At 43.6% G+C, this 26,625-nt stretch overlaps 1 protein-coding gene and 1 long non-coding RNA gene across 6 annotated transcripts; one reads left to right on the forward strand and one right to left on the reverse strand.

The window, feature by feature from the left end:
* Positions 1-107: 107 nt before the first annotated feature.
* Positions 108-16,795, reverse strand: LOC119526057. The gene is made up of 3 exons (XR_005215092.1): positions 16,706-16,795; positions 6,447-6,581; positions 108-167 (listed from the first exon to the last, which is right to left on the reverse strand). It is a non-coding gene; the product is annotated as an uncharacterized LOC119526057 (long non-coding RNA).
* Positions 7,389-19,755, forward strand: C2H1orf116 (chromosome 2 C1orf116 homolog). 5 transcript variants are annotated; one of them, XM_037824853.1, is made up of 4 exons: positions 7,389-7,536; positions 12,009-12,629; positions 14,970-15,147; positions 16,267-19,755. In XM_037824853.1, the coding sequence occupies exons 2-4, from the start codon at positions 12,420-12,422 to the stop codon at positions 17,820-17,822; spliced, it is 1,944 nt and encodes a 647-aa protein (XP_037680781.1). In that variant the 5' UTR covers positions 7,389-7,536; positions 12,009-12,419; the 3' UTR covers positions 17,823-19,755. The 5 variants fall into 5 exon arrangements, with proteins under 5 accessions (XP_037680781.1, XP_037680782.1, XP_037680784.1 ...); XM_037824854.1 differs by having other exon boundaries at positions 12,231-12,629; XM_037824856.1 differs by having other exon boundaries at positions 12,444-12,629.
* The last annotated feature ends 6,870 nt before the right edge of the window (positions 19,756-26,625 follow it).

Below are 26,625 nucleotides of genomic sequence, written 5' to 3' on the forward strand. Positions count from 1 at the left end.
AAGTTGCGTTTCGAAATAGCGTTCTCCAAAATGTCAGTGTCAGCTTCCAATGGCTGACTTCAAAATGTGTGTCTCAGCTGCAGCTTCTCTGAAGTCCTTCTGTTTCTGAGCTTTTATAAGGCTCCAGGAGTTAAATCAAGACCCAAGCTGAATGGGCAGGGCCACACCTGCATGGAAACAGTCCCATCAACAGGTCACACTCTATTCAAAGGTGTTACTAGTCACATCTCCATGGAAACAATCAAAAAGGTTCTAACCTAATCAACACTAATATAACTGACCCCACAAGATTGCATCAAAGAACATGATGTTTTGGGGAACATACTACATCCAAACCAGCACAGAAGGAAATCATCAAATAAATAATTCAAGAAAATAGCACAAAACCGAAGATCATGAGTTCCCAGTTTGAAAGAATTCACAGAGTACCCAATGCTGTACATAGATCCACACCAAAAAACATCATTATAAAAATTTCAGGATACTGATGATAAAAAGAAGATATTGAAAGTTAGAATCAGAAAAGTTTTTTTTGTTTTTCTACAGCAACACTGGAAACTAGAAGATATTAATCTAAAATTCTACACTCAGCTAATATCAAATATGAAGATAGAATGGAAATATTTTCAGACACACAAGATCTCATGTACTCTTTCTGAGGAAATTACTGGAGAATGTGTTCTGCCAAAATGAGAAAACTAACCCAAGAAAGAGAAAGTATGGGATCCAGGGAATCTGGCAAAGGGGTTTTTGAAGACTGATGATGATGAAGACTGATATCAAAATGACAGCCATGCAACAGGCTAGAGAGCAACATGTCCAAATGGAAGCAGATCAGAACACTGTGGAAAAGATCTCTTCAGGATGAAATTGATGAAATACCTAATACATTTGAATGTGTTGAAAGGCGATTTACACAATAGGTAGGGGGGCCAAAAAGATAGAAAAGAAAGAATGACTGTAGTATATTTCATGGTATACTATTGTCAGTAACATTTATGTAATCATAAAGGGAAACACTGAAAAATTAATCTTACTAGAATTACAATTTAACTGTATTGGGAGGATAGGGGAAAGGAAGTATGTGGGTGAGAGTGTGGGTGTAGATGTGATAGGGACAGACAGTTGTTACTACATAAAAGAGAGAAAAATCCTCATCTTGCATAGTAGAAAGTCAGGAGAAAATGTCTGAAACTGGAAAATACAGGCACAGCAATATAAAAGTGTTACATAGAAATGCATACCAAAAGAATCTGGAAAGCAGGAAATGATGTATTTGTGTGTATCAGATATAGCTGATTTATAACAAGTCTTGTTTTTGCTGTTTATGCGTAAGCAAAACTTTGATGAATATCCTAATAAAAATTTTTAAAAGATTGAATGGAATGTAAGGAAATGGATTCACCATATGTAGACAACTTAAGAAATGTCTCCGTGACGGGGAGCCAGGGAACATGAAGAGAAACAGAGGGGACGTGGATTCAAGGAAAGGTTTTTCAAAGATTTTAATTACCAGCAACTCATACATGCTGAGTGCCTTTCTGAGTGCTTTACATGTATTAGCAGTATCACCAATTCAATTTTATAGATAGGGTAACTGAGGCTTCAAAAGGTTACATAACCAAGGCCTTGCAGCCAGAAAGTGGAGAAGCAGGGAATCAAATCATGCAGTTTGACTCCAGAGAGAGTACACCATAGTTTGGTATATCTGAATTCTAATTAAAAAAAAAGGGTTATTTTAGTAGAAAGGTCAAAATGATCATGTAACATAGAGTGGAATATTATTCAGCTGCAAGAAGGAATGAAGTTCTGAGACATGCGTTAATATGGATGAACCTCAGAGACATCATGTTGAGTGAGATAAGCCAGACATAAAAGGATAACTACTGTATAATCAGTTTCACTGCTATGAAATATCTAGACATAGCTAATTCACAAAGACAATAAGTATAGATTAATAGGGGATAGAGGAAGGGGGAGTGGTGTAACTGTTGCTTGGAGGATATAGAGTTTCTGTAAATTTTGGAAATTTAAAAGTAAAGTTAATAATTAAAAAACGGTCATGTAGGAAAGAGAATGTTGAAGGGGCACATATGGATAGGACTTTAGAGAAAGAATATTTTCTTTGTTGTAACAAATGGTAAGGAGAAGATCGGTGCAAAGAAAGGTAGGCTGGTAAATTTGATGATGGGAAGATGGAGTTCCTTCCACTTGGCTGCTTCGTTTTCTCACTGAATTCTCTGGCAAAGACTATCTGAAAATGAAGGGAGGAAAAAAGGGGTAGAAAGCTTGCGGAGAGAGAAGAAAGAGAGGTCTGTAAAAAAGGAACGCCAGCTTTCTAGAGAAATCTGGTAATTGCCTGGCAAAGTGGAGTGCTCATTTGAGGTTGTTATTCATGAATTTATAGTGGTCCAATCTGCCCATTGTAAATTCTGCCCAACGTGGAGATGACACTGGTTTGAAGGAACCCAATGACATCAAGTCAAGAACAGAAAATGTGGATAAGTGGAAAAGAAAGTTACAGTTGATGTGTTGAGAACTTGGACACTAGCAGGTAGGAGAGAAGCAGTACCATGTAATCAAGCAGCCTTGCTGATAGCTGTTGCCATGTTATAAGTGTGCCTTGCGTGGTTCCATCTGCTAACAGAACAGCAGATGAGTCATTCTAGCAAATAAAATAAATATTATTAAATTTATATACCTAATATACTTATGCAAGTTGTGTGAGGGTTGTAAAAAGAAATAAGTTTTGGAAGCAAAATAAATCTTTAAATTTGGCAATTTAGCTCAGTGTAGAGATGTTAACCTTGTTAGGAGATTCAAATGTTATGCTATTTGAATGCTCTCCAATACTCTTCATTGTTATCTTCCAGTATTTGAGTGTTCACTAGAAGCTACAATTCTTTGTAAATTGGTATTTGTTATTTATTAAACAATTTTTAGATATTCATAATAATGAGTAAAATTACAAAGAATGTTGGAAGTATTTTAAGAAAGAGAAAGAAACCAGTCAACTCATAGCCAGATATATTTTAAACCATTGCAATGCAAAGCATCATCAACTAGTAGCCTTCATAGGCAGCTCAGTCTCAAACATATTCATGTCATGAAAAGGTCAAAAATGTCTGAAAATAATCCTGATGAGCCAACATCTATTACTTCTGTGAATTATGTCAAAGGACAAGATTTGGAAAAACATGGTAAGTGAACTTTCTATCTACTGACCCGCCTCAAAAACTGAATTTTTTAGGGCAAATTTCTTTAGCAAAGGACTACAGTTGCCAAAAAGCCCATCATCAGTTTTGGCATTGATATATAACCATTATAGTAGAAGAACTGTACATTGAAAAATTTGGTGCCCCTTACGACTCCAAAATTTATGGGAAAGACAGAGAACAGTTACATCCAAGTGGGCTAAACCTAGAAATTTGTACATTGTCTGAAAAGACTGCAGTGAGGCACTACCTAATATCCTATTCCAAAAGAAGATGGTGCCTGAACTGAAACTTGGAGGAAGTGTAAGACTAAGTCAGGAGGACAAGGAACAGAAGGGGTCCAAGCAAAGGGATGTGCAAAGGTCCAGAAACAGAAAAAAAAATGGATTTGGCTGCAGAACATAGATGAAAATGTGATGGGAGAACCATGTAGGACCAGTGCAGGAAAGTCTTTTTATTTTCACTCTAAATGCTCTGAAGGTCCATCAAAGTAGCTTACAGAGAAGAATGACAATTGGGATATGCATCTATAAAATGGAAGCTGTGTAATGAGTAATTTCTGTAGTCTCTTCCATCTCCAATAGTCAATGATACAGCACATAGTGAAGTTCTGAACCAGGGTATTTAGGATGAAGAAATGGAAGCAGATATATGAGCTATCTCACAGGAGATCTGGGAGGATTGCTATGAGAATTAAGGCTGAGTGAGAGAAGGTCTAGTGGTGCAATTAGCTAGGCTAAGGATGGAGAAGAGGCGACAGATTTAAAGGGCATGATCAAGATGAACATGTTGGGATTTGATGTCCTTTACAAAAAGCTCTCTAATGCTAATAGATGATCTCACCCTTCAAACTTTCCTTAGCACTGGGAGGAAAAGGACTGCTAAATCCTCCAAATTTCCATGGTAGGTGGGGCAGGGTGGTGGCTAGGGCAGGAATGCTCCCAAAACAGAAAAAAATAAAGAGAAAACTACTTAATGACTAAATAATTTCAGAACTCCTTCATCCAAATCCACTTAATTATACTCTATAGCTCACAACTAATTATTATAGGCTTAACAGTAATATCACTTTGGTGAGAAGTTGGTGATTTATTTGATGTTCTAATCTGGCCTATCAATTCCCTGGTTTATAGCCAAATTATAATTGCCCTAAGTCTTAATCCCTAGCTGGGTTCTCTTCAAAGCAAGCTCTTGGTTCCCTAGTCCATACTTGAAGAATAAAATCTTTCCTCCTCCCGATATTTTAGAGGACACACTCAGAGCCTTAACATCTAGTATCAAGCCCAATATCATGATGCTCATGGCACTCAGTGTTTGCTAGGGCTGGTGATAATATATGTTCAAACTAACTGAACTTCTCCTTTGGAAAGGAGAGGGTGAAGAAAGACTCTGGTAACTGTAATGTGAGTGAATAAGTGCCTGGAATGGTTATAACAAAGGTCCACAACTATCTTATGGAGAGTCCAACTTCAGAAGAAACCCAGAGAGGACGGGCTGACCAATAACCATCCTAAGACATATATTATGGTTTCAAAGTGGTGTGTGTGTGTGCGTGTGTGCGTGTGTGTGTATATACATGTGAGCACGCACGTGTTTGGGTAGGGGAAGTGAGGCGCCACAGTGGAGAGACTGTACTAAGAGAGGAAACAGTAAACTAGTCTCTGCACCACCCAGCATGGAAGGATGGAGAAGGAGTGAGGAAGTAGGTGAGTCAGATAAGCCTGGACCATAATTAGATTGCACAGAGTTGGTCATCAAACAGGAATTCACACACAATGAGCAAAGACACGCACTGCCCCTCAAATGATAACCTACATCAACCATGAGGCTTCATTCTTTTAGGTATTCGGATTAGAGAAGTCCTCTCTTTTCTCTAGGCCAGGCCTCCTTCTCAATTCCCTTCGAACCTTAGAGATTTGGTGTTTGTCCAGATGCAAAGCAAAAACAAGAAAGATCTTAGGGAAAATGAAGACATGGAGATTAAGAAACACCAAATTCAGGATAGTGATTTATTACGGCTGAAGTGTATGTGTCCTCTAGGGGTGAGGGTGGGGCCTTGTAGGGAACCTCACCTGTAATGTTAATGTTTTATTTCTTAAGCTGGTGTTAGTTACAGTAGTGTTTGTTAAGCTGGTATATCTTAAATATTTCATAATTTTCAAAAGCAGAGGTCTGAAAGGAAAAAGAAGAACAGACCGATTTTGTTTAGCTCTCTTAGCTCTCTGCTTGTATCTGGAAAAGATAGTAACCCCCACCCCAGATTATTCTAATTTTCTTTAAAACTGAAAAACTGTGTCTGTTCACAAATAAGACCATGCCTACTATCACTTTTAAGGTGAATGCTCTTAAGTCAATTCATTTTTTTTTAGCAAGTGTTCAAATCACACAACCAGAAGTTGAATCAAATGTATTGTCTCCATCCATTGACGTAACTAGTTGCACTGATGTTTGGAGATGATTTGGAGATGCCTTTCCTGTTTTGTTAGTATTAGGACATTACACATGTTTGAGTGACACATCAGGAAGAAAAGTCATTGCCCTGAAATGCTCAGTCAGCTCTACTATTCATATGCTACTGATAAGGGACTGGGTTGTCCCAGGCTTCCTCAAACCTCCATTCTCCTCACTCTCCTCTCTCTTGGCCCAGGATCAGTGCACTTCTTACTTCCTACTCAACTATGATCACAGAAAAGATGGAAGTCATGTGTCATCTTGTTATAAAACATGTGTGTGGCTACAAGTAAGAAGTGAGATGGAGAAGGATGACTCTGTTACAATTAGACCTGTGAAGTATCTGTGTATTCCATGTTTCCCACTTGGAATCTTCTCCAAAATAGAGGCAGATTGGCATTGTGCTGAAGCATGGCAAGCTTGGTGCCAGATTGTCTGAATGAAATTGCTGCGCTGTCACTTTCTAGCCATGTGATCTTAGCCAAGTAATTTAACATCTCTGTCCTCCATTTCCTCACCTATAAAATTTAGAAATTAATAGTGTCTACTTTTTAAAGTTGATATAAGCAGTAAATGAAATGATGCATGAAAATGCTTAACACAATACCTAGCATATAGTATTCAGGCTAGAGCTTAATAAACGTCTATAATTGTTATGTGCATCAATTTTAATTTTTCTTCCTGTCATTTTTATGCTAGTAAGTGAAGTTCCTTCAAAGTTGATAGGTATCAAGGATAGGATGCATCCAGGAAAAAACAGGTTCCAGGCAAAAATCATACCTGGTACGAATGGCCGATATCTGGAGCAGTGGAGGGTGGTGGGGTTTTGTTCCTCAAAGCATGCGCTCTTCTATCCCAAGCAGACTGAGATTCTCTTTACTCCCTTTAGGTGTTTTCACTACAGGTGCCAAAAATCTGCCATGTAAGGAGACAAGAGTTGCTAAACAGGTTGGTAGCTTATTTTGTTTTTATGTAAAATTCTTTACCACCTTCCATAAACATTTGAAAGAGAGCAGAGACCCAAATGACAGAGTGTATGTTCCCTCATATAGGACTGCTCAGTCACTTTCTCATCAGGACAGGGACCTCTTGGTGGAAACAAATGGCTTCATTTTCCCCAGAAATAAATGAAGCCAAAAAGGTCACTGGCCAGAGGTGGGGAAAGGTGTCTCAGCTAAAGGCATCCCCAACCTTAAGACACCCTCCTCAGTGGTCTTGAGTTGAGTTGCTAAAATTATGAGCTTCTAGGCTTGGGGATGAAAGTGATTCTGGAGGACTAGGAAAGCTAGTAGCAAAAACTAGCCACAAAGGAATTTAACTTGGGAATTCAGAGGAATTCTTAGCTCCAGGTAGAAGCCGGTGGTTCTAGAAGAGAAATCAAGTTTCAAAGAGAACCATAGAAAAGTATGCTGCCCCGTGGGCTTTCTATGCTTCTTCAGATCAAGATTTAAAAATAATAAGTACTATCTTTTGCTTCCTTTCTTACAGTCTCGTGTCAACAGCACCTCCTCCTTCCTTCCAGCTCTCTTTTTTTTTTTTTTTTTTTTTGGTAAGGCTTTCTGTTGACTCTAAGGGGGGGCAAGAGCTGATTGGTTAGGTGAGAGCAGTACCGCCCTGCCCATTTCCTTCCCACGCCCTCCAGGGAGAAACAGCTGGAATGAGAAGTAGGGAGGGGAGGCTGGGATTGGCTGAGAGTCAGTGGCAGGCTGGGGTGGGGCAGCACATATGAAGCATTTACCTGTCTAGGTAAGTCAGGAGAAGGTCAAAAGAAGAAAACAGGAGGCTGGGGAAGCAGTCTCTCTCTCTCATCTTTGCCCTCTGAAATAAAAGGGCTATTCCTTTTCTCTCTTCAGCCCCCTACCCAGCGAAGGTGAGTTAATCACTAACCAGCTGTTACTTATTCTGTAGTAAGAGGAGGGGTTCCGGATAAAGTCAGAGCTACTGGGTTGCAGGGGTCCCTCTACTCTATATCCCAGCCAGGGGGACTTTCCTGTCTGTTCCTCACTTCTCTTAGTCCAGCCTGTGGTCAGGGTAGATTGGTAGCTTCTTGAGATTGGAGTATTTTTTTCCGGAGACTAGGTTGGGATGCACCTTCTGTCTCATTTGGCTTTTTAGGTTGGATACACATATTGTGCAGACAAGGAAAAAAGAATAAAAGTTTGTTTTGGAAATTTCCATCTCTGAGAAGTTAAAATTGGTTTGTGACTTTGGAAGAGAATAGTTACAATGGAGGCAATCAAAGTAGGGGGTTGCCTCTTTGGTCCTGCATTGCATTTATACCAGGAAATTCTTTCATGCCTTTATCAACTAGATGTCTATTTTTATTTAAATTACGGATGCAGCATGTGTGTGTTGGGTTATGGTAGTGTGATAATGAAGTGCTCTGTGGACAGATGTGTAAGGTATGAGCCATGTTAGGTTGTTTGTAAGGGGATGTGATGTTTGGGCACATTGGGGAAAAACTCCAGTTCAGGCCACCAGCTCATCTTTGGAAATCCCATGGATAATCTAGTTGCAAAGTCAAGTTTATTTGGATTGAACTCAGTTAATTTTCTAACTTTGCCTATTAATACATATGGAGACCAGCAAACAGAAAGCTACTTGGCTGTGCTGAGGCCTCACCCACATTAATATTTCATGACAGCATGTCAGTCTGGCTGGAGTTCTAAGTGGGGCCAGGTTAAAGTATTGTGGCAGAGTACACAGAAAGGAGAACCAGACCAGTTTAGGTTTTACTTTGTCTTCCTTCAGCTGTCCCAGTTGGCACATGGTGGCCAGTTTACCTCCCAAGGAAGCTAGATGTAAAAGTTGGGTCAGTAGAAAGCTCTCTGTTACCCACCTTGGGGGTTAACACTCTGGTCCCTAGCTTTGACTATTTTCCTCCTGCTGCAGGGAAGAGGGAAGCAGGAGGACAAGTTCCAAGTGAATATATCACATTTCCACTCCTGGCGACTGGAGCTTTAGGCTTTAGCTTACTCTACACCACAGAACCAGCCTACCACACTCACTGACCGAGCACTGAATTTGTCATAGATTGTGAACTTGTCAGCAGTCAAGATAATCTGCAGCATCTAACAAAGTCCTCTGTGCAAAGAGTACTTCTACCTACTCTTTCCCTTAAGCCCACTGGTGAAAGAGATTATTTGGTTGCCTAAACACATGCAGAAACTTGCCCATATGTGCATGAAGAGGGATATGCACACAGTGCAACTTTTAGTCTTCCTGGTGTTTTTCATAGGATGTTTCCAACCTGAGGCACATTTCTGGGCAGTCAGAAAAAAAAAGCAGAGATACCTGGTGTGAGAAAAGTAGGAAACCTCTTTGTCTTTGACCAATAGACTGAGCTCTTGGAAGATACAGGGGTGGGCTTGTGGGAGGAGGGTGCTAAGGGGGGCTTGGGTCTATTTAGAAGGTATGGAGAAGCCAAACTGGAATGGGATTGGAGCCTTTCCCCATCCCACCCCCTCCAGATGCCAAAACCTCACATGCTGAGTATTTATTTACTCTCCTCCAAGCCTTGGCTAGTTTCAGTAGAGTAGTTAATGTTTAATGTGTCTTCGGATGGGCGGCCCTAACTATATAGGCTGTGATATTTTTTAACCCATTCCCTTCACCCCATAAGCCCCTTAAAGAGGGCAAGGGTTAAAAGATACCAAATTCTCACCTTGAGTGTTTTGCTTGTTTCTCAGGCTTCTTATCAGGCAGAAATACCTCAGGTTTCGATGGCTGCCCAGAATTAGCCTTCAAGTTTCAAGGTTGTAAAGTTAGTCGAAGGAAATGAAGCATTAAGGTGAAGCCAAGTTGTAATGGAGGGTAGAAGGTGGGGTAAAAACCTTTTTACAGTCAAAACCCTTTGGGTCAGAAAAGTAGGTGTGAAGATGAGGTGCAAGTTCCTTAGGGCTCATCCAGCTTTGGTTTCAGGTTCAAATTAACCTCTGCAGTGATTACGACAGCATGATCTTCAGTGGCACTTGGTGTCATTTCTAGACTCTTTGGAAATATCCATCTGTTTGGGGGGCATTAAGCGGGCCTAAAGCTGAACCAGATAGTTTACAGAGTTTAAGGTATGAAGTAAAAGGAGAAGGATGTCCCTAGGGTTTAGTATTTATTCAGGGGTAGCCAATGACCCTTCTTTGGTAGGGGCTACTCTTGCATCTGGAAAATCCCTGGGATGCCCTCTGAGGGGCCTGGAATCCATTAGCTCTCTTATGTATGTAGATGTAGGTTAGGAAGTGGTAGTGAGAAGAGACCTAGGTTTCTCACCTGTAAAATGAAGAAAATGTCATTTCCTATTTATGTTATGAGTTCATTCTTAAGATGTAATGAGGATATCTGAAAGCACTTTGTAAACTGTAAGGTGGTGCTATTTCTGTTGTTTTTAATCTCTTCTAGTTGCTTCTGGCAATCCTAGAGGGGTTTCCTAAAGTGATAGAGTGATAGGCTTCTCTGGGAGGAAAGAGAGGCTAGCAAACCACTATAAAGTACCAAGAACAAGGGTAGTAATTTTCTTTGAAAGGAAGAGGCAGCATCTGTTCACCCATTCACAGCAAATATTATATTAATTAAAAAAGTCACTCTAAATATTCACTGCCCCAATTTTACAGGTTAGAAAACTAGGGCTGAAAACATGACCCTTGGATCTATGCTTGCTTCTCGAAGACAAGGCTTTTGTGTTATTCAGTTTTGTACCTCCAGTGACTGTTAGATGCTCATAAATATTAGTTTAACTGAAAACATTGCTCAAATCCCACTGAGCCATATATTCTCTGGGAAATAAAATATTTAAGAAAAAGCAGGAAATGGTAATTTAGAAGTCAAGAAGAAGCCTTCCAACAGCTCAACCCAGTAGACATTAGAACAGATGACAAGTTCATTCATCCAGCATTTTCTGAGTGTCTTCTGTATGCCCAGGCCTATGAGACATGGATTCCCATGGCTATAATGGCCTTAACCCTAGAGAATGTTAGAAATGGGTTAGTACTCTCTGAGCCTGGATAGTCGTTAATGGAGTAGATAGCTGAGATGACAGAATTTCATCCACGTGACCTCTCCTGTTCCTGTTTCTTTGGGTTTCTGGGTATTGGGGAACTAACCTCATGAAAGAACCCTAACAGCTGTCTCACCTAATGTTGATTTATCACTGGGCTTCTTTGATTTCTCTGCACCCTCTGATTTCCTCCTTATCGCCTAATAGGCTCTAGACCCTCATGAACCGCATGTGTCTGGCTCGTTAGGGATCTTCCCTCTTCCTCTCCTGTGTCCTGCCCCTCCCCATCTGCCCCACTTGAAGGACTCCTCCCAAACAGGAAAGGAGCTCCATGAGTCTTTATTCTTGGCAGCTCTGTATGATCGGCAGGCTGACTCACCCAACCCAGCCCAAACCTGACTTTGGTACTGGAAGCAATTGTTGGCAGAGGCCAAGAGGATACCTGCCCTGGCATCCAAACCCCAAGCCCCAAGATCTCAAAGAGAACACATTTTCTAGGACATTTTACCTACTTTTGGGAAGATTAGAGAGATGGTAAAACATAACATGGCATTGGGGAGAAAACATGGATTCAGAGTCAGGCAAACTATGTTCTGATTCTAGCTCTCCCCCAACTCGTTTTGACATTGGTAATGCCTCTTAATCTTAATTCTTTTCGAGTTTCACTTTAACATAAGAAAGTCACCCCTGGCCTGCCCAACTCTGGTGGAATGTTTCCACAAACAGGCATATGAAAATGCTTGGGACTTTCAGAAGGAAGAAGGCACTGCCTTCTTCTGCTACTACTATTGTCACAGTGAACTTGAAACTTTTTCCCTCGGAGCTGGAGTTGGGAGGAGATCACAAGGGGCATTTCTTTTGCTCATTTGACACAGGCTAGCGACCCTCTTTGCAACAACAGAGGAGGAGATGATGCACAAGAGGGAAATTGGGTTTGCTCAACCACTGCAGGTGCTATTCACATGTTTCCCAGGCTAGGGAGATGATGGTGATGGTGGTGGTGATGGTGGTGGTTGTGATGATGTAGATGATGTTGACCATAATAGCAGCTAACAATTACTGGGCCATGCACTGTGCAAAGTAATTTACATGGAGTATTTCACTGTATCCTCAAGACAACCCTATGATGCAGACACTATAAAGGGCCCTATTCCTTCTCTTTAGCCTATAGTCTCTGGTTTAGCCATAACCCCTCTTTTCTATGCTCTTGTTTCCTTTGCTTCGATTTAGTTTGATCCTAGATAGATGCTGTCTTTTTATTGTTACAAGAACAGATGTAGTTATTTATTAGGTATATGAGTATTTAATACAAACTGAACTGTCCTAAGTGTTCTCTCTTTTAATCCTTTCAATAGCCCTATTTAATGAAGAAAAAGAGACTCAAGGAGGAATTTGCCTAAAGTCACGTAACTGTAAATGGCTGAATTCGAATTTGAACACAGATCCAACTACCTCCAAAACCCAAACAATTAACTCCAATAATATTTCTTGTTTACGATAATGAAAATGTAGGTTCAGCTCCCTGGTTCAGAGAAGCAAGTGATTAAGAGAAGTAATGGAATCTCCTTTCTCACTAGACTGCTTCCTCACCACCTGAGTCTTCCCTTCGCATGTGTTTAAGCCAGCTTATGTGTCCTTCCATGCAGGCCGCGGGTTCAGGTAATGGCTGTCCATGGCCCCCCTTCTAGCTCTCTGCTTGCTTGGTGTCCCTGCCGCCATGCTGCTCCAGAGCCTGGGCAGAGCCTTGCGGGAGCCTCGGCTCACTCATGGCTTTGTTCTTCTCTTTTCAGGCCCAGCCTGGGACATTCTTGGCTTCCCTTCGCTTCCCCTCTGGGAGCCCCTTTCGCCGCTCCTGCACCTTGCTTCGGGCGATGCCCGAGAGGGAGCTGTGGCCAGCCGGGCCTGGCTCAGAACCCGTGACCCGCCTCGGCAGCTGTGACAGCATGATGAGCACCACCTCCACCCACTCTGGATCTGTACGTACTCTGTCCTGCCAGCTTGCCTGCGCTCTGTGCCCCTGTCCTGCCCTGCCCTGCTCTACCACCCATCCTTGCTCACTGTACCTTCTTTTTCATCTTCCTTGTCAGAGAGTGGATCAACATCAATTGGTGCTTTCTTCCTCTGAGTCACTCCTGGTTCTACAGAGAAAAAGGAGGGACCACCTTGGAGGGCTACGGGATTTTTTTTTTTTTTTTACCAATTTCCATTAGGTTGCGCGGTGAGATGCAGCAGGTATTGAGTCAAGGCAAGGGGACGGGCCAGTGACCTGAAGTCATGGTGGAAAATGGAATATAGATCCTTGTAACACACAGATGCCTGCAGTTTCCTGCAATGAGCAGATTCAAAGATCAGAGAATGGAGTAATTAAGAGCCTGGGTTCTGGAGCCAAAAGTCTCTGGGTTCTCTACTTATAAGCTATATGACCGTGGGCAAATTGCTTAATTTCTCTAAGTTTCAGTCTCCTTGGTTTTAAAATGGGGATAATATCAATATCCAATTCATGGGATTCTTGGGGGAGTAAATGAGATGCATAAAAAGCACTTAGCACCTGCCTCATTATGCAGAAAATAAATAGCCTATGAGCTGACATTGAAAGTCTTCCAAAGTCCCTATGTTTAACTCTTTGTAAGTGACATGCAATGAATTCTAATTTTCCTGTGCAAGAATTTGAATCTCAGATGTTCTGCAACAAAACATTATTTTGTTGTTCATACTTGTCACATACATAATAATCCTTGAGAATTTATACTTTATTGCTTTATATTCTATAGCAATATTTGAAATTTTAAGGATTATAAAGGTCTCTACTGAATGTCAAGGGTGTGTAATATAGTCAGTGAGTTTTGATCTGTAAACCTGGAGTAGAAAAAGCCAGCACAAAAAGAAAATACCAAGAGCAGACCATCTGTCTATAATTTCTTCTTGACCCTGGGTGCTGGGGCCACAGAGACATCTTCCTGTTTCTACTAGGCTGAAACCACATCTGAATAATGACATATGGTTAGGACACAGAGTGTGACAGGGGTTAAAGGTTTTTAAAGTGAATCATCCACTAGGGAGAAATTCAGAGTTGGCTTATCTGTGGTAAGGCTCTTTTGGGGGGAAGAGGGCAGTTCAAAGACCTTCACTCAGGGAACCCCTGAATGGAGCCGGCTTCAGGGATTCCTTGGGCCTCAGTCAGTCAATGAGCACGTGTCTCCCCAAGGCTATTCCAGCAGCTCCCCTCCCCACTCCCAGGTTATTTTTAGGGCTGTCTCAAAATCTTCCCTGGCCATCTGAGTGTGTCCAAAGAAGATACAGGTCCAAAGTGTCCCGAATATTAGGAAGAAGGGTGGAGATGGCAGGAGGGGACTCAGGCCAAATTTCTTACATTTGCCCTCTTGGGTTTCCTTTCCTCCTTCTCCTTTGGAGAGTAGTTATTCCGTGGATCCTCCTGGCCTGGTGGAGCATGGGCAGTAACCATCTGTAATGGCTATGGCCTTTTGTCCCAAATATCCCTGTATGCGTTCTCACAATGAAATGATCTATTTGGGTATTATATATATATATATATATATATATATATATGCATTTTTTAACACTAGGTTGCTTTCCCCTCCTGCTCCATATCCATCTCGTTTCCCCATACTCCCCCATAAGTTAATATTTGCTTAAAAAATGCATGCTTATTTGAATTTTAGCCAGAGCCAAATGCCATCAAGAAAGTAAATATACAAGGAGAAAAATCCTGTATGGGATGCATTTCAAAGTCAAGTGTAAATTATTTAGTAAATTTATCTGTGACTAATCATACTGCTGCTCCCACTGGTCTGGCAGTCAGTAGCTGGCTGCATTGCCTGTTTGTCTTCCTATTGTCCTTGACACGCCAGATCAAGTATGCACAGGTACCAAGAAAAGTTAAAATTTTTAATTTTCATGTCTAAGGTCGAATTATTATGGTGCCCATATATTTCGGAGCTAAACAGAGATACACCAAGTAAAAGACTTTACAAAGGTCACAGAGAAATTGGGATCAGAACCTGGAGTGCTTCCAATCTTTACCCCTAACCATTACACCCAAAAGAAAGGTTATTTGCTATCTGCCTGCCCAGCTACCATAGCTGGGTGCTAGTGGGACAGCCCTGCCTAGTGTTTACAGTTTCAGGAACCAACTCCAGCAGGTTTGCAGAGTAGCACTGTGGGGAGGTTTCCAGCTCTTCAGCATTCCTTCTCTTCAGCAGGGTGGTTTGCAGGCCCCACTGGTTTCTGTGAGAAGCCACTGGCTCCCTCTCACAGCTCCCTCTCCTTCTTTTTCTTCCTCTCCCCATTGATTGCAGAGTGACAGCAGCTATGACTTCCTGTCTGCTGAAGAGAAGGAGTGTCTTCTCTTCCTAGAGGAGACCATTGGCTCACTGGACACTGAGGCTGACAGTGGACTGTCCACTGATGAGTCAGAGCCGGCCACAACCCCCCGAGGTCCACAAGCACCGCCCATAACCCAGCCTGCTCCCCAGGGTAAGAGAGACTGTCTGGGCTGGCACCTCTGGCCAAATCCAGAAAATCAGTACACCACATTCTGCCTCACCTGCCCTCTGCTCCAAGGGTCACAGGTGGAACAACCACAGTCTTTACCATTATCCTGGCTAAAATACAGCCTTGTCCTTGGAAGGATGGAGGAAGTGCTGACACGTAGCTTCCTGTGTCTTTCTATGAAGTATCAGAGGCTGGGGTGGGAAAGGGGTTTGACCAACTCCCATCCCCTCAGGGAGAGATTCTAAGGACCTAGGACTGCAGAGGTGGGAAAGGGAGGCGGGAAAGGGTGTGTGGTTGGCTCTGGAGAGACTGAGTCAGTCTGGAGAGCTAATCTGGGAGACCCAGGGGAGGAGGAGACTGCAGGAGATAAGAAGAGGGAAGGGCTCCCTTAAGTGCACCGGGTAGCGCCTTGAGGCCCTGTGAGAAAGATTATGGGGAGCCAGTGGAGTTCAGGCTCAGTAGAGGGGAACCTTCTAGATTATTTATTCATTTAGCAAATATTTGTTGACAATGTGCCAGACCCTCCTTGGGGATAGAGCAGTAAATGGGGACATGGGGCTTCACTGCCCCTTGAGGCCATGTCTCTGCCCCAGCAAGCCCGAAGTGCCTGCCCAGCTTACTGGGAGGAAGAGCCCATGTTACTCTCTGGAGCAGGGACAGCTGTGGCCTTTCAGAATCATCGAGGTGCTTAAAGAGAGTGAAGGTGGAAGAATCAAGAACAAATCACCTGTTCATATATTTCCACTGGACTCAGTTACCTGGGAGCCTTGAGGTAGCTGGAGGGAACTTCCCCATCTATCCACAACCCTGGTGCATCTGTAGCACATTGGGGAGAGACTGAGTCAAGAATGTGGAGTAGTCTGCAGCTGCTCTCTCCCCAACCATCGTGAAAAATCAATCCTTGAGTGAAGGGAATCTGTTATTTTCAGTCTATTGGTCTAAATGATAGCTAGAAAAGACTGCTACCCCTTTAAGAGCAAAGAAAAAAGAATCATCCATTGCTAGTTGGAGATCAGAGTTCAGGGAGTATTTGCTTTCCCTTATCAACCGGGCTCTCACCTCTGTCCACTATTATTTGCCTGTTCTCCCTGACCCTCACAGGACATCCAAAGGAGACCATCATTCAGCAAGGACCAGAGCCAAGGAGAGTGACTCCATCCAGCTCATCCTATCCCACAGAGCCCCAAGGCCTGAGCCTCAGGTCTGGCTCCCACAGCCTCCCCAGAAATATCCAGATTGGCAGAAACCAGAACCTCAGGAAAAGCACCACCCAGACTAACAGCCACGTTCCTGGAGAATCTGAAGGGCTTGTACCAGAGCCTGAGAAAAAAAGGGTCAGCCGGAGCAGTGAGCCCAGCCAGGCACCAGCCGGCCCCCAGGAAGCTGCGCCTGACTTGGACGTGGTGCTCATCCCTCCACCAGAGGCTTTCCGGGACACCCAGCCGGAGCGCCCTGGGGAAGGCAGCCGGCCTGTGGGGCCAAGGGAGCAAGGTCGCACACCCCAGCTGCACGCGTCGCTCAGTCCCCAGAAGAGACAAACCTTTTCAGAAGCCATGTCCCGAAAAGCCAGTGAGAAAGCCTCGGAGGAGGTCCCAGGACAGCCACGGCCTCCTGCCTTGTCTCCTCAGATCCCTAGAGCTGAAGGTGCTCCCCGCCCATCGGGGGAGGATCCAAATTCCCAACCAGCTCCCCTCACAGCTCCTAAGCCCCGGAAGCTGCCACCCAATATTGTTCTGAAGAGCAGCCGAAGCAGTTTCCACAGTGATCCCCAGAATTGGCTGTCCCGCCACTCGGAGACCACCCCCGGAGACTCTGGCCCAGTCTCTTCCTCACTACAGGAGCAGCGGAAAGCCCGCAGAGAAGCCCTGGAGAAGCTGGGGCTACCCCAGGACCAAGATGAGCCAAGTCTCCACTTAAGCAAGCCCAGCAGCTCTATCAGACTCAAGGAGACTCCTGCTCAGGCCCCATCCTCGGCTCTAGCACCCGCCCTGGCTCAGCCTGCAGTTCCACCTCAGGTCTCAGCAGCTGTCCCTGCTCCAGCTCCAGCTCCAGCTCTGGGACCTTCTCCAGGGAAGGCTCTGTTTCCAGCTCTAGTTCAGGGATCCTCTCCAGGGAAGGTTTCGATTCCCGCCCAGGAACCCCTTCCAGGGAAGGCTGCAGCTACCAAATCCATGCCAATTCCTATCCCTAAGGCCCCGAAGGTAAATAGTCCCCAGACTCAACCAAAGCCAGACTCAGGGCTGGCTCTCCAGAAGAGCGACATCTCTGGCCTGAGACAGATGAGCTTCAAGTCCAACACTCTGGAACGCTCAGGCGTGGGGCTGAGCAGCTACCTCTCAGCTGAGAAAGACCCCAGCCCCAAAACCAGCACCTCTCTGGGAAAGGACTCCTTCTTGGACAAGATCTCTCCCAGTGTTCTGCGTAATTCCAGGCCCCGCCCTGCCTCCTTGGGCACAGGGAAGGATTTTGCAGGTATCCAGGTGGGCAAGCTGGCTGACCTGGAGCAGGAGCAGAGCTCCAAGCGCCTCTCTTACCCAGGACAGAGTCGTGACAAGCTGCCTCGGCCCGCCTGCGTCAGCGTCAAGATATCCCCAAAAGGCGCCCCTGATGAGCACAGAAGGGAGGCTCTGAAGAAGCTGGGACTGCTGAAGGAGTAGACACCAACCACCAGCACCCCTGGCACTACCCTCTGTGCACTACACGAGAAGGGCTCAGGGCTCCACTCAGGAGCCTTTCCCACCTCACAACCTAGGGGCTGGGCAGGGCTAGGCTTCTCTCAGATGTTCTTTTCTCTCTGGGTTGTTGGGGAGAGATTTGAGTCCAAGCATATTTTGTTTATGTTCAGAGAGGTTGTGCTAATGAGTACCCACATGAATTCATCCTGAAGATGATTTCCACAAGTGTGTGTATGTGTGTGTGTGTGTGTATTATAGGCTGTATATATCACTGAAGCTATTTATATAACACAAGGAGTCATTGCTCCAAATTCTGCTCTTGTTGGAGATTCTCTTACATCAGGTAGAGTTCAGTCTGGCCAGAACTGAGTGGGGAGGGGTGGCTAATTGAGGAGGAGAATCAAACGAGACTGAATGTGCCCATGACTTGGAAGAAGCAGCGTTAAGGTTGCTTGAAGCGAGGGTCTCTCAGTTCAGGCCTTCTGGACAGGGGCATGTGACCAAGAGGAATTGGTTTGCCACCTCTTCATCCACTGCCCTCTCACTGTGTCTAGTCCCAAGGATTTAACTAAACTCCCCACCACCCCTGTGGTTGAATGATTGCAGAACAGCTCTTGTTGGTCTGAGAAGGCAGGATAATTGACCACATATGCACACTTCCAGTTCCACTCGGGAGACTTCTGGGCTTAATACAGCCAATGATAAAATGTGCTGCAGTCCCTGACTAATTTTCCTGTTCTTCCTGCTCCCCGGCCCCCCATCGCACTGACTCCAGTGGCGACTCCAGGCTGGGACAACACTGAGATGGGAGCCCCAGCCCAGAGACTATAAATACTAAAGAACTGGTTTGAGCCTTCTCCACTAGGTGGTTTTAAAAACATCCCCAGCCCCTACAAGGGAAAATCAACACAATATATTCTCTGCTAGTTATTCATAGAATACCAGAGCTGAGAGGGACCTTAGATAAGCTCCTATTCAACCCTGTCGGGGAAGAGAAGTGACTCATCCACAGTCACTCTGTCATTTAGGGCAGAACTGGGGCTAGAACCTGGGGCTCCCAGCTCCCACTCTTGGCTGCATCTGCTGCCTCCCCTTAACCAGTGTTTTGTAACATCCACAATGCACCCCAAGGATCAAGGGTCGTCATCAAAAACCCAATCTGAAGACCCTTCAAGATCCTAAAATATCTTCTGAAATATCAGAGATTAAATATTGTTCAGGATAACATGTAGTGTTGTGTTTTTAATTCAGTCTTTGAAAAGGAGCAACATCATGACTCATTATTAACCAGAATACCCCTCCTCCAAATTCCGCGACCAAGTTCTGCAACTTGAGAAAATGCCCAGAGGTGGGTAATATGGGTAGGTGGTGTGGACTTGTGAACACAAGCTTGAGGATCAGGCATGGCTAGACATGACCTCTGCCTCCCCTTAGGAAATAAGTCTTATTCATGGTTGTGACTTGGTTTGAGTCCAGGATCCCCAGATGTGAGGGGCAGATAAAGGGAATGAAAGTTGGAAGGTGCCCTTTGGTTCTGCTAAGCATTTGTGTGCCATATCATTAGGGACCCAGTACCGTCAAACTCATTTCTGAAAGCCATGAGAAGGTTAAGGTAAGGACAACCCATGCCCCCACCCTGCTATGGTATGTAGGGTGTGGGTGTGACAGTTTCTGTGTACGCTGTCTCACACACACTCACACCCAAAAGCCTGATGCCTTATACCTGCCCCTTGGGTGAGGACTTCTGTCACAACTGGTGGAGACTTCCACAACTGGTCAAGCTATATGTTAAACTCCAAGAGAGAAGGACCTTCTGGAAAGTTGATGCGACGTGCTGTTTTCAGTTGAGCTATTTCGTGTGTATATTTAAAGACACAATCTGAGGAATAAACACTTTATTCTTTTTCCTTTTTCATTAATTTCCCTGATTAATGGAGAAACCTGGGACTAACTCTAAAGTAAGACTTGGCAGGACTCTGAGCCCTGGCATCCACGCAAGACCTGTGAAGGGCAGGAGTAACTCTCACTTACCCCCACCACCTGGCAAAGGTAGCTTCTCTCCCAGCCTAAATAGCCTGTCCCTTCCCACTCTGCATCTTCATCCCTGTGAAGTGCCCATTTCCCCAATTCTTCTAAACTGAAACTCTCTTTCCTTGTTATTAAAAAATATCCTGCTTCCCCATGTCCTCATCTTCAGATAATGAGCATCTTCTGCTCTGAGGATGGTCTCTGGGATCCAAAAATAGAACAGTAGAACCAATCCTGGTCATCCTTGTTTTAAAGAGGAGCAAGGGGTCCCAGTGAGGACGCCCACCTTCCTGAAGGTGATACTAGACTCACCCTAGGAAATTTTTTCTATCTTCTTGAAGCCACCTAGCACTGACCTTCATTCAGCTTGCTCTGATTGAATGGGAAGTAGAAGGGGGGCCAGGTTGCTGTTATCCCATCTTGAAAGATTTGGGGTGGTAGTTTGTGAAGGCCATTCAATTCATTTTAAAAACCAAAGAGACAACTCTATTTCCACTTGGCCTTGGATCTCTGTTATACCTGCCTTAGTTTTGCTGCCCCTGGGCACAGGCCATCTGCCAATTGCAGGAGCTGGCCTCTCCCCAGCCTGGCACAAGTGGGGTCTGTGTCCTCAGACGTGTTGACAGCTGCTGCTCTGAATCACCACGCATGTGCTCCCTGGAGTTCTGCACTCAGACTCCACGGGGCAGGCCCATGTGCTCTCCTTCACAGAGGCCAGACTGCTTCTCTCCATAGTTGGGGAGTGTGGTCTGACAGAGGTCACCCTATAACCTGGGGGTGGGTAGGTGGGCAAAAGTTATTGTTATGTTCCATGGAAAGAAAGCAGCTGAAGGACTGGAGAACAGGCCCTATTTGGTGTTGTGGGTTAGAGCTAGAAGTAAAGACTTAAAAAAGTCTATAGTATGTGGAAGTGTGTGAGAGGAAGCACTCCACTCTTTGGAGGTGTCCATGATTGTGTGTATACGCAGAGAAGGATCAAACAGTCAGGATATGAAGCTGTAGGAGGTGGAGACTATGGGGATGGACAGAAATCATGTCCCTCTCAATCAAAATCCAAGGGAGCATGCAAAGAGAATGCTCCAAGCCCTTTCCCTCACAAATGTGAGTGCTTCTGGAGACATATTGATCTGGCTCCAAATTCAACTTCTGTCACTTTATCCACCAGGGAATCCTAGGGTGTCACTTTAACTTTCTGAACCTCAGTTTTTTCATCTGTAAAATGAGGATAATAATACCATCCTTTTAAGATGTGGGGAATGAAAAGGTGTTATAAAATACGTAAAGCTCACTGATTGACACTGTGTTGGTACTCAGTAAATGATAGTACTGTTATCTTCCAGGTCTTAATCCTTCCCTCTCAAAGGGGCAGAATATAGAGAGGGATGCAAACCAAGAGCTCATCCAATTCAGCTCTGAGAGGAAATGGGAGAGATTCTTGCTGCAAATAAAAGTCCAAAGTAACAAATATGCTTTGGCACACCTTCTAGATGACTCAACTTCACCCATGTCACGTTTCCTGGAATCTGAAAAGAAAGGTGTCAGCATGAATATCATTTTTGTGTCTTGGTGAAGGCTGAACCAGCTATTTCTAGCTTCTGTATCCCCAAACCCAGCTTCATCAATTTCTTGCTGCCCATGACCACATAGTTTACTTCTTTTTGCTCCTTTTAACTTTTTTTTTTTTTTGCTCTGTGTTATAGGAAACTACATGCTGTATTACAGTATATTTATTTTTTAAAATAATGAACTTAGATTATGATAGGAAGGAACCCTGGCTAAAATCAGGAAGAGATGGAGGCTAGGAAAGTTTTCAACAGTCCTGGGACATTTTTAAAAAATGAAGTAGGAATCTCTCTGGAATGAATCAGGCATTTGTTATCATGAGGCAAGAATGTATGTTGGATGATCTCTCCACGTCTCTTCTGGTACAAAGGCCTTATAAATTGCAGAACTCATCACCATCATCATCATCATCATCATCAAGGACTCTTAGCATGCAAGTGAGATAAAAGCAGGTGACATTCTAATTCGAGGCCATCATTTCCTCTTGCTCGTGACCTGGCTACATCATTGTCCTTATTCACCACTTGCTGTGCATGCAGAGTTCATAATAGTACTGAAGCAGGATGGTACCTGGAAAAGGTCTGGGCCAGGTGAGATTTAGGGATTTGGACTGGACAGTCTTGTAGATCCATGCCAGATCTAAAATATGCTTCAGTAAGTGCAAGCAATCTAATTAGGAAGATCAGCACCCTGCCAAAAATAACCAAACTGTATTCTAAGGTTAACTATAACTCATAAATCCTAAGAGCCAGAAGGAAATGTTTAGATGATCTAATCCAGCCTCCCACCTAAAGAGGAATTTGTCTGTAAGTGGATATAGATACAGTCCAAAAGATGGAGGGAAGGGGGGGCAGGACAAGAGAGGACAGAGATTGAGAACACATAAAGGCCAAAAACACAGGCTCAGAAGTCAAGCAGCCAGGATCCCTATGCCTCAGTTTCCTTCTCAGTTTACTTTTTGTTTCCTTTAACTTCCTTTTTCATGTGGTTCAGGGAACTATATGCCATCCTAGAGTTACTAAACTTAGCTTATAGTAGAAGGGAACCCTGTAGAGTAGGGACAATAATAATACTTATCTCTTACAGCTATTACGAGAATAGAACCAAATGAGATACATATAAAACATATAAAACTCTTAGCACATTGCTCAATAAATGGTATCCATTAGTATCATAAACATAGGTAATTCAGGTGCCAACTGGGCTCCCCTTGAGAATTGGACTAATGTTAGCCTGTACCTACATTCCTCAGTCTGAGACAGTCAAAAGTCCTTCTCCAATTTCTGCAACTTCCTGCAGCCAACCTCCTCACAATTCTGTGTTCCACATCTGCGTGTGCCTCCCACCCCACACATCCTCTGTCCCTGCTCTCTACCCCACATACCTGCCTTCCCCACTTCACCCTCAGCAAGCCCCCTCACTATCAGTCCAGGCTCAAAACCCAGTCCTTTGACTGATTCCCATTAGAAGTTAAGTTCCTTTAAGCACTTCGTTGCTTTCTGAATATTTTACTGAAGATCAGTGAAGGAAGGGGATGACGAGAGGGAGCTAGCTCGGTGAACACAGCCTGCCACCATCTCCCTTGCCACACTCATTTCCCCTCCCAACTTGTAGCACAACCAGGAAACCCTTCTGTTTCTGCCCACACTCAGGGGCCCTCATGATCCTAGTGTTTGCCTCAAGAGACTTTTCAAAAAATTCCTCACACATGAATAACATTCTCTCCTTGAAATGAGCTCTGGCAAATACAGTGTTTGCTACTTCCTCACATTCACCACTGAAAATGGGGAGGAGGATACAAAACAAGATTACTTGTGGCATCTGCACCTCCTCCCAGACCTGTGACCCCACTGCACTCTTCAGAAGGGGTTAGGCAGGGCTCCGCCGGGGCCCCCTTTGAATTGCTTCTCTACTCCGACTGATTGACTGGTTGCTTGGACGTGGGGAGAGGTTTCCTCGTGACCTCTCAGAGAGACTCCCCCATCCCCTGCGTCAGCAAAGGCCTCTGGTAGGTCTTGCTGGGTTGTGGAGTTGTCATTCAGTTGCAGTTAGTTTGAATATGGCATCATTCAGATTTTAGCGTGTCTTGAAAACAGGCATAATTCCCAGTCATCTACCATCCCTCCCCCACAGGAACCATCCTGTGCCTCTGACCCATCCCACTGGGAAGGAGCATCACCCGGTTCTCTTCAGGTTCCCAGCCTCCTGCAAGCGGTTGGCATGACTATCAAGATTTTGTTTTTGTTTTTCCTCATGGGGCTGGAAGAGCTCCCCATATTTGCTGTGTTTCTCATTCTCTTCTTGAGAAATTTCTCTTCAGAACTCTCCTCTGTGTTCTATGTCTCAATTACCCACTACCTCTCCACTTAAATGCCTCAAAGGCACCTCAAACTCAACATGTCCTCTGCAAATCTGTTATCTCTGACTGGCGCTAGCATCCACCCAATCACTAAAGCCAGAGACCAAAATATCACCCATGACATCACCCTCTCCCTCACCCTCAATAATCAGTTCATCAAATCATGTCAATGCTACCTCCAGACAGCTTTAAAACCTGCCCTCTGTTCTTTCCAGCTGCTGCCACAGCCGGACAATTTCCCCATCACCTCGCTCCTGCGCTACAGCAGTGGCTCTCTAATTGTTCTCTCTGTCTCCACTCCAGCCTTCCTCCAGCTACCAGAATGGTCTTTTATGTAATACACAGTACTGTACTACAGTACTATACACCAGAAAATCCACACATCTCTGCACAATTGTGCAAAATGAAATACAGGGAGGATAAACAGAAAACTAAGGTGGGTGATTAATTACCTACACTGGGTAGGTGGGAAAGCAATGAAAAGAAAGGGGAAATGAGAACAGGACAGAGGCATGGGGAGAATGACACTTAACTGAGCACCTTTTGGTCTTGTTTAGATTTTAAAACCATAGTATTATTTCACTTACCCAGAAAACAAATAAATAAAAAAGCAAAGAAAGAAATAGCAACCAGGGTGGGTGTGGTGATGGTGGTATGGTCCAAATGGAATGCAAATATTAACAAATTAATCTAATTTTATTAAAAATGAATAACACAACCACACTGAAGGCAGATGGGGGAAGAAAATAGCTAATCTAAGTAATTTTGGACTAACTGTACTTTGACTGTATGTTGGAAGGCGAGTCAGTAAATGTTTTTGGTTAAATGTTTATGGGTTACTAATTATGAAACTACTTTATGTGTATTAAAGGATTGAGCAAATAAGTAACTGTATTATGGATAAAGAGAGCCAAATTTCTTACTGTCAGAGAAGGGAGTTATAAAAAAGAAAATTGGGAAGATTAGAATGAACCCTGCGATCCTGGATTAGAGTTGGAGGTATCAGTCTAAACCCCTGATTTTTAATATATATGCAGATAGATGAATGAATATTGAAAAATATATAGATACGTGGGCAGGTACTGACATCTATTGCCTGCTTCTGTACACTGAGAGGGCCTAGAAGCGATGACACCCCAGTAGCAACAAACACATCTGGCACCCAGATCTTGGTTTCTAAATAACATTTTAGGAATTAGGTATTAGGAAAGGAATTAGGGCTCCTTGGAGAATTCCAGCACTAGGGCAGGGAAAGGACAAGATGGCCTTGAAACAACTGTGGTATCAGAAAGTAAGTATTCAAAATATGATGGGGTCATGTTGAAAAGACAGGATGTATGTCTTATACTGCCCCAAGGTAAAGGAGTTCTCAGTGGCCAAATATGGAAGAAATTGAGCAACAAAATTAATAATAGTCATGGGTTCTAACTCAAAGGATAAAATAAACATCCATGATTCCACATGTACATAAATAAATAATTGAATAAATAATTAAATGGGGGAGAAGGGGCAGCTCTTCCTTACAGTAAAATGTCATTTAATAAATGTAGTAAGAATGATGGTAATAGAAAAACCACAATCTGGCAAGCACCACAATAATAATCATTGCAGGCAAGAACTTAAAATCACTGGAAGAGAGGATGATGAGAAATAGGATATTTGCATAGTCTCAAAGCCACAAATGACTATTTTCATTACAAAGGGAAAAATGGTAACTTTGTAATGCAGAAAACTGGCAGACACAACTTTAACCAAGGGATCCAAGTTAACATCACCAATTGTGTCATATCTCCCCATCATGTACCTCCTATTACAGCACACTGGGAAGGGACATCGCTTCCACGATGTTCTTCCAGGAATGCACAAACTGAACTGACTTAACATGAGGAAACATCAGAAACACACATTAAGAGACGTTCTGGAAAATAATTGGCCAGTGCTCTTCAAAAGCTCCATGGTCTTGAAAGATAAAAAAAAAAAAGAGAGAGAGAAAGAGAGAGAGAGAGAGAGAGAGAGAGAGAGAGAGAGAGAGAGAGAGAGAGAGAGAGAGAGAGAGAGAAACGTGGTCACATATTGGAGGAGTTGAAAGAAACATGACAAATAAATACAAGGTGGGATTCTAGGTTGGATCTTGCACCAGAAAAAAAGGACAATGTGATTTGGTTTTGATAAGTGTACTGTGTAAAATGTTCACATTAGAGAAGCTGGGTGAAGGGTATGTAGGAACTCTTAATTTTTGAAACCTTTTGTAAGTTATTGCAAAATAGAAAGTTAAAAAAGAAAAGATTTTTTTTTTTTTCAAAATACAAAGCCGAAGTAGTCATGACTTTGGCTTCTCGCTGTTCTTACGATGCAGACCAAGATCTTTAACATGGACTCCAAGCCCTCTAAGCTCCAGCATAAAGTCTCTGTCTACCCCCCAGCTTCCACCCCCTCCCTCTCTGAGCTGCAGTCACTCTTCCAGTTCACGGAGCATTTGCTTGTCCCTGTTTCATTAATGTCTGCTCCCCGACATGACTAAACTGCAGAAGTTCAGAGACCAGTTTGGTTTTAGGTCACCATTGTATGCCTCACACATTGCCCAGTGCAGAGTTAGCCATGAATATTTATTGAATGAATGATTGAATAGGATACAATGTGCTATAAAAGTGCATCATTGCTACAGCTTAGACAAAAGGTAGGACAATTCTGATCCACCAAGTCTCAGATGTGCTTCTTTTTTTTCTTTTTTTTCTTCTTAATATGCCCTGTTTGTACTGGGCCTTGCCAGGTACCTGGGGGCTGTTAACCAGGTGTCCCCATGATCCTCTGGCTATTAGGCATTCTACATTGCAA

Source organism: Choloepus didactylus, chromosome 2, assembly GCF_015220235.1.
Source record: "Choloepus didactylus isolate mChoDid1 chromosome 2, mChoDid1.pri, whole genome shotgun sequence".
NCBI lineage: Eukaryota > Metazoa > Chordata > Mammalia > Pilosa > Megalonychidae > Choloepus > Choloepus didactylus.

What these genes read in the sequence shown, in the direction of transcription:
- C2H1orf116 (XM_037824853.1), top strand. Translation starts at nt 12,420, where the DNA reads ATGGCTTTGTTCTTCTCTTTTCAGGCCCAGCCTGGGACATTCTTGGCT. An exon ending in CCTCCACCCACTCTGGATCT is followed by an intron (nt 12,630 to 14,969) that starts GTACGTACTCTG and finishes CATTGATTGCAG; the next exon opens with AGTGACAGCAGCTATGACTT. An exon ending in AACCCAGCCTGCTCCCCAGG is followed by an intron (nt 15,148 to 16,266) that starts GTAAGAGAGACT and finishes TGACCCTCACAG; the next exon opens with GACATCCAAAGGAGACCATC.